The following is a 12,226-nucleotide window of genomic DNA, read 5'->3' on the forward strand; positions in this document are numbered from 1 at the left end:
TGAGAGACTTAATGTCAACCAGTAGAAAATGTGAAACGTTTTATTGAAATAAGTTCATTATACAAGTGTTCTAAATATTGTAATATATTATAAATACAAGTTCAATCTGTACTTCAATGCACATCTGGTGTTCATTGTAACAACAGAGGAAGGAGGTGGCGAGAGAGAGAGAGGTGTAGAAGACAAAGGGAAAGAGGTAAGAACAGAGGAGCAGGGAAGACGGCATATGATTAATGAATCACAGTGCTACCCTAATATTCTGCTACCCCTAATATTCTCTCAGTTCATAACTATTACATCAGTGTCTTCTAACCAACCTTGGGCTCCTAGTCGGCCCGAAGGTTATCTTAAGAGCGAGTGAGGTGGCGATGACGGGACCGAGTGTTGCCATCCTCTCTCACATCAAAACATACATGTTTATTCCATGTGTAGCTCTGTTGTTGTTTTTGTCACACTGCTTTGCTTTATTTTATTTTGGTCAGGTAGCAGTTGTAAATGAGAACTTGTTCTCAACTGGCCTACCTGGTTAAATAAAGGTGAAAAAAAATGTAATAAATTCCTGCATATGGAGAGACTGAATAAAAAACAAACAAGGCTTAAACTAACAGTCTGTCATCATAATTATCAAGAGGTGAAATGCAAAACTGAACTTGGATCATTAACTCTGGGACTACTACATCTCTATCTGTATTTCAATGTGAAGCATCTCTTTAATAATACTTCCTGTATAATATAAACTGACCTGGGATCATTAACTCTGGGACTACTACATCTCTTTAGTAATACTTCCTGTATAATATAAACTGACCTGGGATCATTAACTCTGGGACTACTACATCTCTTTAATAATACTTCCTGTATAATATAAACTGACCTGGGATCATTAACTCTGGGACTACTACATCTCTTTAATAATACTTCCTGTATAATATAAACTGACCTGGGATCATTAACTCTGGGACTACTACATCTCTCTGTATTTCAATGTAAAGCATCTCTTTAATAATACTTCCTGTATAATATAAACTGACCTGGGATCATTAACTCTGGGACTACTGCATCTCTTTAATAATACTTCCTGTATAATATAAACTGACCTTGGATCATTAACTCTGGGACTACTGCATCTCTATCTGTATTTCAATGTGAAGCATATTTTTAATAATACTTCCTGTATAATATAAACTGACCTGGGATCATTAACTCTGGGACTACTGCATCTCTATCTGTATTTCAATGTAAAGCATCTCTTTAATAATACTTCCTGTTGACCCCCACCAAGTGACCTCTCACCTCTGATAATGCTGTGCCCTCTATGTAGCAAGTTCAGATGCGGGAGGTGTTCACCGACACAGCTGATATAACCTAGAGGATTTAGGGAGAAGAGAGAGGGATGAAGTGAAGGAGAGAGACTGTTATTGAGAAAATAAGGTAGTTAAAGCCACAGTGTTCAACAGGAATCTGTGTGTGAGGCCTCTCCTGGTGTCCACACCACACAAAGTGGCTGCAGAGTATTTCATACTGAAAAACATGCAAAGACACACGAGGACAAACAATATAGCGTAGTTATAGAAATAATGAAGTGTCTTACTATTCTCCACGGTCGGCCCTCTTGACTATTCTTTGGAGGTGTAAGGAGCCACAGTTATACACCTGAACCTGCTTTCTGCACAACACAATCCATCTATCAGATTGATACATGAGTGTGTAGGTGTGGGTTATAGGGTATCTAATTGTTCTAAATGTCATCAACATGGGTGATTTAAAATAGCCCGTTTTGTTTTTGTACAGACATCACACCCTTACTTTTAAACAGCACCCTCACCTGAGAAGTAGAAATCAAAAAACAGAGAGAAACTGGGAATTTTATATTTTATTTAACTAGCCAAGTCAGTTAACAAATTCTTATTTACGATGACTGCCTACCAAGAGGCAAAAGGCCTCCTGCGGGGGCGGGGTTAAAATAAATTAAATAAAAATAGGACAAAACACACACATCATGACAAGAGACGACAACAACACTACACAAAGAGACCTAAGACAACATGGTAGCAACACAGCATGGTAGCAACTCAACATGACAACATGGTAGTAACAATATGACAAGAGATGACAACAACACTACTTAAAGAGACCTAAGACAACGTGGTAGCAACACAGCATGGTAGCAACTCAACATGACAACATGGTAGCAACTCAACATGACAACATGGTAGTAACAATATGACAAGAGACGACAACAACACTACACAAAGAGACCTAAGACAACGTGGCAGCAACTCAACATGACAACGTGGCAGCAACTCAACATGGTAGCAACTCAACATGACAACATGGTAGCAACTCAACATGACAACGTGGCAGCAACTCAACATGACAACATGGTAGTAACAATATGACAACATAGCAGCAACTCAACATGACAACGTGGCAGCAACTCAACATGGTAGCAACTCAACATGACAACATAGTAGCAACTCAGCATGACAACATGGTAGCAACTCAACGTGACAACATGGTAGCAACTCAACATGACAACATGGTAGTAACAATATGACAAGAGACGACAACAACACTACATAAAGAGACCTAAGACAACGTGGTAGCAACTCAACATGGTGGCAACTCAACATGGTAGCAACTCAACATGACAGTAACAATATGACAAGAGATGACAACAACACTACTTAAAGAGACCTAAGACAACGTGGCAGCAACTCAACATGACAACATGGTAGCAACTCAACATGACAACATGGTAGTAACAATATGACAAGAGCACAGGGCACAAACATTATTGGGCACAAACAGCACAAAGGGTAAGAAGGTAGAGACAACAATACATCATGCAGAGCAGCCACAACTGTCAGTAAGAGTGTCCATGATTGAGTCTTTGAATGAAGAGGTGGAGATCAAACTGATATAACTGCAGTTGACATAGCGAAGTAAATGGAAGAATACTCTTATTGCAATGTGAATGGCTCTTAAAAGAGCCTTTGGTTGTGCATAGTGTAGTCTACGGTGTTGCCAGGGAACAGCACCCTCCTCAAAAAAGTATGTGGTGAAGAAATCCCGCACACAGATCCCCCATCCTGGTCCTCGTGTCCATCCTCATGACGTTATGCAGGACACAGGTAGCCTTCACACAACCTGAATTCCTCCAGGAGGCAGTCCCAGATGGCCCTGGTCACCCAACCTTGCAGTGCCCTAAACAGTAACTGTAGGCAATCGTTTTGAAGGAATCTTCAGTTACACGGTATATGTAGGAATATGGAATTTAAGTCTAATATTGACATTATATCACCAGGTCATTGTGGATTACTAAAGTATAATATCCCTTATAACAAATCATGATAACCTTGGATAGATAGATGCATGTGTAAATAGCAGGATCCTATTTTTATTTGACTAGTTAAGAACAAATTCTTATTTTCAATGACGGCCTAGGAACAGTGGGTTTAACTGCCTTGTTCAGGTGCAGAACGACAGATTTGTACCTTGTCAGGTCAGGGATTCAATATTGCAACCTTTCGGATACTAGTACAAAGCTCTAACCACTAGGCTACCCTGCCACCTCTACACTCTAACCACTAGGCTATCCTGCCGCCTATATCAAGGACAGCATCACAAAAGATACATAATTACCACTTGAAGCTTGAGGAGTTGATCATTTGTGTCAGCTGTGCAGTGCAAAAACGTGCACCCCTTTGAGTAGACAGGATTTCACAGCTCTCTGTAACCGAGGACAGAAAACCTCACAAAAAAACAGACTTCATTATACTCAAATTAGACTGCACTGAATAAGTATACTACTATTATCTCGGTTCTCACTTCTAGGGACTGGAACTACACAAACGTACCTGCCCTATCCACAGTTGGGGCAGCTATCCTTTCACCCGTCTCTATGGCTGTTAGCTAGCTACCTACAAATGCATTTGGAGTTTGTTTTTTTACAGGAATAAATACATCAAGATAGCTAGCAAATTTGAAGTTAGGTAGCTGGTGACATCTAATTCACTTAGCTAGCTATCTATGCAGTATGTAAAGTTGCCTAGATGGGTCCTAGCCAACTAGCTAGCTCATTTTAGTTAGCCTGCACTGTAGCTAATAATAGCTAATAATAGTAGCTAATAATACAACGTTATTTGTTTTTTTACATTTTAGAAATGTATTGACTTACTTGAATATGTTCTCCATGTGGACGATTAGAAAACAGGACAGCAAAGTGTGTTTGTCACAAGCGTTTTAGAACATATTTCTACGGTATTTTTAGAGCATATTACTATTGTAATGACCTGACTAGGTCATACAGGAACAATTGTCCAGACAAAGGTTGGGTGTATTAACCCAACTCTACACAGGCTACTGTTTGGCCGTAGCCCACGACAAATAAATGAAAGATACTCGTATAAAACAACCCGTGACCTTCTATTTTTGAATACCAGACATAAGAAAGAGACCAATGGCTAAACCTTAAACTTGCAATGCGCCACCCCGCTGCCCTTTTAAGTGGTGAAAAAGTTCAATATTTCCACACAAACACACTGGGGAGTTACCCAATAATGTATATATACACTAGATGATTTGTTGAGGGCGCTGTATTGACGCCCCACGCATCCATCTTGGGACCCCCTCACTGGTGTAAAAAAATATATTGGAAGCTAATGAAATGCATTTCTTCATGTCTACATTCGTGTTTGCCACGTTTATTATACTAAAGACACTGTAATGCATACATATTATATTATATGTGAGCTACACATACAAATGAAACAAATATACCAAAACATTTTCCTTAAAGTATAATTTTTTGAGATTACTAATAGCGCTGTCCCTTTACAACAACACAAATAGTTTTTGTAATTTTGTCCTTGAAACATTTAATTGAAATACTGTAGAATTCCATTCATTCCTATGAAGGACTGTTCCTACCGGGGAGTGGCAATATGGCCGACTAGTGGCTTCACAGCCTCTCAAGGGCCAATGCATATCACCAACAACCCAGGGTTTATATACAGCTTTGAGTCACCTAGTAATTTGAAAGTGAAAGTAAAAAGTACATATGGTGCTGCCATTTTGAAACAACTGCGCCATGAAGGTAACCCATTTGTTTTAATTTAAAATGGCAAATATCGTGGTTTATCACAGGATTTGAGACCAATTGTTTTACATGAGCATTTTACATGAACAGGTTATTTCTATGGACGTGTTTTAAGGACGACGTAACGTTGGCAAAAAAAAGTCCTAGGCGAGGCGGTGGGCTGCGGACTATAATGAATCAAGATAGTTCAGGTAAAGTTGTGTACAGGCTATCATACTCTTAAAATCATGGCATTGAATATAGCCTGTAACTCACAAAAGAAGTAGGCATTTAACTAGTTTAACATTTCGGAAAAACGAATTTTGCTGAGTTTAGTCTACTATCTAATCTGCGGATGGGATGCCACCTCATGGTTTTAGAAATAAACAGCTATAAACTATATAGATCTCATGTAATGTTAATTATTAACTTCCCTTTAGTATGTGATATAATGTCATGTTAGGTCTTTGGTATCCTTTAGTCATGTATCCTATCGATTCCATGTTTGTTTACATTTCAGAGGCCATAACTGAGCGTCAACAACATCGTTGGATTCATGCTACTTGATATTATTTTATTTAAATCGCTGACTTCTGTTTTTCCGCAATAGGAGAACAATCTGGCTTTCTGTGAAATATGCTGAGCAACAGTAAACTGCCTTGGATTTTCATCCGCCGTCATTTCTGAGAAGGAGCCGATGGAAATCACTTTACGTCTATGGGGAGAGTGAAGTAAATATGGAGGAAGACAGGTAAATTACCCTGTCATTAGGTTTATCTGTATTGTTAGTTTTATTCATAATGTCGGTGAAATGTGTCCATTTCAAGTGCAGCTGTTCTAATAATTATAAAACAGCGCGAGGTGTGACACAGCTGGGGGGTGTATTCACTAGGACCCGAACAAGTAAACGGGAAGAGATTTTTCTGAATTTGTCCATTGAGAAACTGTCGTTTTCGTTGCAAAACGTTTTGCTACGGTGTGTTCTAATTCATACACCCCTTTCAGGTACCGTTTTAGCACACCTGCTAGTGATGACTAAAACACTGTCCCGTTCAGTAGCCAAACGTTGCCTTTAGAAATGCCACCAGTAGCCTAGAGTCGACGCTATTCCACATGCGTATTGCGTTCCAAAACGTTGCATCTTGCTGAACGCGCCACAAATGTTTGTTTTTTTTATACACGGAAGTAGAAGTGAAATACATCTATACACGTTCTAACGGGAGGGACCGACCTGTATTTGACCAATAGAAACTCTTGTTTTTTTTGCAAAACGTTTCTCTGTTGCTACTGTGTGCACTACTGAATACACCCCTGTTCAGTGGCGTTGATGCACTGCGAGCTCAGCCCAGGAGTGAATGAGTTCAGGCTAGCAAATTGGCTCAACTGCCGGGTCCTTTTATTTTAGAAAAGTTAGCTAAGCAACACATTTCATACATTTTGTCAACTTATTTTGTTCAGAAAAGCTAATTAGTATGTATATATCTACCTGGTTTATGGGTTGTAGTAGGGTCAATATACTACCAGACAGGTTGCTAGTAGGTACACAGCTACCTGTTTTATGGGTCGTAGTAGGGTCAATATACTACCAGACAGGTTGGTAGTAGGTACACAGCTACCTGGTTTATGGGTTGTAGTAGGGTCAATATACTACCAGACAGGGCTGGTTCTACAGGGTTGTTCCTACAGGGCTGGTCCTATAGGGCTGGTTCTACATTCAAATCAAATTGTATTTGTCACATGCACAGAATACAACAGGTGTAGACCTTATAGTGAAATGCTTAACCAACAATGCAGGTTTAAGAAAATACCAACAACAAAAAAAGTAAGAGATAAGAAAAACAAATGATTGAAGAGCAGCAGTAAATAACAATAGCGAGGCTATATACAGGGGGTACTGGTACAGAGTCAATGTGGGGGTACCGATACAGAGTCAATGTGGAGGCTATATACAGGGGGTACCGGTACAGAGTCAATGTGGAGGCTGTATACAGGGGGTACCGGTACAGAGTCAATGTGGAGGCTATATACAGGGGGTACTGATACAGAGTCAATGTGGAGGCTATATACAGGGGGTACCGGTACAGAGTCAATGTGGAGGCTATATACAGGGGGTACCGGTACAGAGTCAATGTGGAGGCTATATACGGGGGGTACCGGTACAGAGTCAGTGTGGAGGCTATATACAGGGTGTACCGGTACAGAGTCAATGTGGAGGCTATATACAGGGTGTACTGGTACAGAGTCAATGTGGAGGCTATATACAGGGGGTACCGGTACAGAGTCAATGTGGAGGCTATATACAGGGGGGTACCGGTACAGAGTCAATGTGGAGGCTATATACAGGGTGTACTGGTACAGAGTCAATGTGGAGGCTATATACAGGGGGTACCGGTACAGAGTCAATGTGGAGGCTGTATACAGGGGGTACCGGTACATAGTCAATGTGGAGGCTATATACAGGGGGTACCGGTACATAGTCAATGTGGAGGCTATATACAGGGGGTACTGATACAGAGTCAGTGTGGAGGCTATATACAGGGGGTACCGGTACAGAGTCAATGTGGAGGTTATATACAGGGGGTACTGATACAGAGTCAGTGTGGAGGCTATATACAGGGGGTACCAGTACAGAGTCAATGTGGAGGCTGTATACAGGGGGTACCAGTGCAGAGTCAATGTGGAGGCTATATACAGGGGGTACCGGTACAGAGTCAGTGTGGAGGCTATATACAGGGGGTACCGGTACAGAGTCAATGTGGAGGCTGTATACAGGGGGTACCGGTACAGAGTCAATGTGGAGGCTACGTATATACAGGGGGTACCGGTACAGAGTCAGTGTGGAGGCTACGTATATACAGGGGGTACCGGTACAGAGTCAGTGTGGAGGCTACGTATATACAGGGGGTACCGGTACAGAGTCAATGTGGAGGCTGTATACAGGGGGTACCGGTACAGAGTCAATGTGGAGGCTATATACAGGGGGTACCGGTACAGAGTCAATGTGGAGGCTATATACAGGGGGTACCGGTACAGAGTCAATGTGGAGGCTGTATACAGGGGGTACCGGTACAGAGTCAGTGTGGAGGCTACGTATATACAGGGGGTACCGGTACAGAGTCAGTGTGGAGGCTACGTATATACAGGGGGTACCGGTACAGAGTCAATGTGGAGGCTGTATACAGGGGGTACCGGTACAGAGTCAATGTGGAGGCTATATACAGGGGGTACCGGTACAGAGTCAATGTGGAGGCTGTATACAGGGGGTACCAGTGCAAAGTCAATGTGGAGGCTATATACAGGGGGTACCGGTACAGAGTCAATGTGGAGGCTATATACAGGGGGTACCGGTACAGAGTCAATGTGGAGGCTATATACAGGGGGTACCAGTGCAGAGTCAATGTGGAGGCTATATACAGGGGGTACCGGTACAGAGTCAATGTGGAGGCTATATACAGGGGGTACCGGTACAGAGTCAATGTGGAGGCTATATACAGGGGGTACCGGTACAGAGTCAATGTGGAGGCTATATACAGGGGGTACCGGTACAGAGTCAATATGGAGGCTATATACAGGGGGTACCGGTACAGAGTCAATGTGGAGACTATATACAGGGTGTACCGGTACAGAGTCAATGTGGAGGCTGTATATAGGGGGTACCGGTACAGAGTCAATGTGGAGGCTATATACAGGGGGTACCGGTACAGAGTCAGTGTGGAGGCTACGTATATACAGGGGGTACCGGTACAGAGTCAGTGTGGAGGCTACGTATATACAGGGGGTACCGGTACAGAGTCAATGTGGAGGCTGTATACAGGGGGTACCGGTACAGAGTCAATGTGGAGGCTATATACAGGGGGTACCGGTACAGAGTCAATGTGGAGGCTATATACAGGGGGTACCGGTACAGAGTCAATGTGGAGGCTGTATACAGGGGGTACCGGTACAGAGTCAGTGTGGAGGCTACGTATATACAGGGGGCACCGGTACAGAGTCAATGTGGAGGCTACGTATATACAGGGGGTACCGGTACAGAGTCAATGTGGAGGCTGTATTCAGGGGGTACCGGTACAGAGTCAATGTGGAGGCTATATACAGGGGGTACCGGTACAGAGTCAATGTGGAGGCTATATACAGGGGTACCGGTACAGAGTCAATGTGGAGGCTGTATACAGGGGGTACCAGTGCAGAGTCAATGTGGAGGCTATATACAGGGGGTACCGGTACAGAGTCAATGTGGAGGATGTATACAGGGGTACCGGTACAGAGTCAATGTGGAGGCTGTATACAGGGGGTACCAGTGCAGAGTCAATGTGGAGGCTATATACAGGGGGTACCGGTACAGAGTCAATGTGGAGGCTATATACAGGGGGTACCGGTACAGAGTCAATGTGGAGGCTACGTATATACAGGGGGTACCGGTACAGAGTCAATGTGGAGGCTGTATACAGGGGGTACCGGTACAGAGTCAATGTGGAGGCTATATACAGGGGGTACCGGTACAGAGTCAATGTGGAGGCTATATACAGGGGGTACCGGTACAGAGTCAATGTGGAGGCTGTATACAGGGGGTACCAGTGCAGAGTCAATGTGGAGGCTATATACAGGGGGTACCGGTACAGAGTCAATGTGGAGGCTGTATACAGGGGGTACCGGTACAGAGTCAATGTGGAGGCTGTATACAGGGGGTACCAGTGCAAAGTCAATGTGGAGGCTATATACAGGGGGTACCGGTACAGAGTCAATGTGGAGGCTATATACAGGGGGTACCGGTACAGAGTCAATGTGGAGGCTATATACAGGGGGTACCGGTACAGAGTCAATGTGGAGGCTATATACAGGGGGTACCAGTGCAGAGTCAATGTGGAGGCTATATACAGGGGGTACCGGTACAGAGTCAATGTGGAGGCTATATACAGGGGGTACCGGTACAGAGTCAATGTGGAGGCTATATACAGGGGGTACCGGTACAGAGTCAATGTGGAGGCTATATACAGGGGGTACCGGTACAGAGTCAATATGGAGGCTATATACAGGGGGTACCGGTACAGAGTCAATGTGGAGACTATATACAGGGTGTACCGGTACAGTGTCAATGTGGAGGCTGTATATAGGGGGTACCGGTACAGAGTCAATGTGGAGGCTATATACAGGGGGTACCGGTACAGAGTCAGTGTGGAGGCTACGTATATACAGGGGTACCGGTACAGAGTCAATGTGGAGGCTGTATACAGGGGGTACCGGTACAGAGTCAATGTGGAGGCTATATACAGGGGGTACCGGTACAGAGTCAATGTGGAGGCTATATACAGGGGGTACCGGTACAGAGTCAATGTGGAGGCTGTATACAGGGGGTACCGGTACAGAGTCAGTGTGGAGGCTACGTATATACAGGGGGTACCGGTACAGAGTCAGTGTGGAGGCTACGTATATACAGGGGGTACCGGTACAGAGTCAATGTGGAGGCTGTATACAGGGGGTACCGGTACAGAGTCAATGTGGAGGCTATATACAGGGGGTACCGGTACAGAGTCAATGTGGAGGCTATATACAGGGGGTACCGGTACAGAGTCAATGTGGAGGCTGTATACAGGGGGTACCAGTGCAGAGTCAATGTGGAGGCTATATACAGGGGGTACCGGTACAGAGTCAATGTGGAGGCTGTATACAGGGGGTACCGGTACATAGTCAATGTGGAGGCTGTATACAGGGGGTACCGGTACAGAGTCAATGTGGAGGCTACGTATATACAGGGGGTGACGGTACAGAGTCAATGTGGAGGCTGTATACAGGGGGTACCGGTACAGAGTCAATGTGGAGGCTGTATACAGGGGGTACCGGTACAGAGTCAATGTGGAGGCTATATACAGGGGGTACCGGTACAGAGTCAATGTGGAGGCTATATACAGTGGGTACCGGTACAGAGTCAATGTGGAGGCTATATACAGGGGGTACCGGTACAGAGTCAATATGGAGGCTATATACAGGGGGTACCGGTACAGAGTCAATGTGGAGACTATATACAGGGCGTACCGGTACAGAGTCAATGTGGAGGCTGTATATAGGGGGTACCGGTACAGAGTCAATGTGGAGGCTATATACAGGGGGTACCGGTACAGAGTCAGTGTGGAGGCTACGTATATACAGGGGGTACCGGTACAGAGTCATTGTGGAGGCTACGTATATACAGGGGGTACCGGTACAGAGTCAATGTGGAGGCTGTATACAGGGGGTACCGGTACAGAGTCAATGTGGAGGCTATATACAGGGGGTACCGGTACAGAGTCAATGTGGAGGCTATATACAGGGGGTACCGGTACAGAGTCAATGTGGAGGCTGTATACAGGGGGTACCGGTACAGAGTCAGTGTGGAGGCTACGTATATACAGGGGGTACCGGTACAGAGTCAATGTGGAGGCTGTATACAGGGGGTACCGGTACAGAGTCAATGTGGAGGCTATATACAGGGGGTACCGGTACAGAGTCAATGTGGAGGCTATATACAGGGGGTACCGGTACAGAGTCAATGTGGAGGCTGTATACAGGGGGTACCAGTGCAGTGTCAATGTGGAGGCTATATACAGGGGGTACCGGTACAGAGTCAATGTGGAGGCTACGTATATACAGGGGGTACCGGTACAGAGTCAATGTGGAGGCTGTATACAGGGGTTACCGGTACAGAGTCCATGTGGAGGCTATATACAGGGGGTACCGGTACAGAGTCAATGTGGAGGCTATATACAGGGGGTACCGGTACAGAGTCAATGTGGAGGCTATATACAGGGGGTACCAGTGCAGAGTCAATGTGGAGGCTATATACAGGGGGTACCGGTACAGAGTCAATGTGGAGGCTGTATACAGGGGGTACCGGTACAGAGTCAATGTGGAGGCTGTATACAGGGGGTACCGGTACAGAGTCAATGTGGAGGCTACGTATATACAGGGGGTACCGGTACAGAGTCAATGTGGAGGCTGTATACAGGGGTTACCGGTACAGAGTCCATGTGGAGGCTATATACAGGGGCTATATACAGGGGGTACCGGTACAGAGTCAATGTGGAGGCTATATATAGGGGGTACTGGTACAGAGCCGGAATTGGCCTGTATTGGACTATATTATTAGTGATATGGACTGGATTAGGACTATAT

The 12,226-nt window shown here is 44.6% G+C and overlaps 1 protein-coding gene and 1 long non-coding RNA gene across 4 annotated transcripts in view; one reads left to right on the forward strand and one right to left on the reverse strand.

Moving 5' to 3' along the window:
* Window positions 1–2,773: 2,773 nt before the first annotated feature.
* LOC118936853 lies at window positions 2,774–4,550 on the reverse strand. Its single transcript, XR_005034306.1, has 3 exons — window positions 4,181–4,550; window positions 3,646–3,733; window positions 2,774–3,218 (listed from the first exon to the last, which is right to left on the reverse strand). It is a non-coding gene; the product is annotated as an uncharacterized LOC118936853 (long non-coding RNA).
* A 268-nt stretch (window positions 4,551–4,818) lies between these two features.
* Window positions 4,819–12,226, forward strand: part of LOC110513232 — a 122,658-nt gene continuing 115,250 nt past the window's right edge. For 2 of the 3 annotated variants that reach the window (XR_005034308.1, XM_036934329.1), the window contains exons 1-3: window positions 4,820–5,098; window positions 5,192–5,292; window positions 5,691–5,831. Coding sequence is in view for 2 of the 3 variants with exons in the window: in XM_036934329.1 (XP_036790224.1) it covers window positions 5,818–5,831 (14 nt within the window). In the remaining variant the exon portion in view is untranslated. Of the gene's footprint in view, window positions 5,099–5,191; window positions 5,293–5,690; window positions 5,832–12,226 lie in introns of all 3 variants that reach the window. The other variant, XM_036934330.1, reaches the window with a different exon arrangement.

Source organism: Oncorhynchus mykiss, chromosome 10 (genome assembly GCF_013265735.2).
Source record: "Oncorhynchus mykiss isolate Arlee chromosome 10, USDA_OmykA_1.1, whole genome shotgun sequence".
In the NCBI taxonomy this organism is placed as follows: domain Eukaryota; kingdom Metazoa; phylum Chordata; class Actinopteri; order Salmoniformes; family Salmonidae; genus Oncorhynchus; species Oncorhynchus mykiss.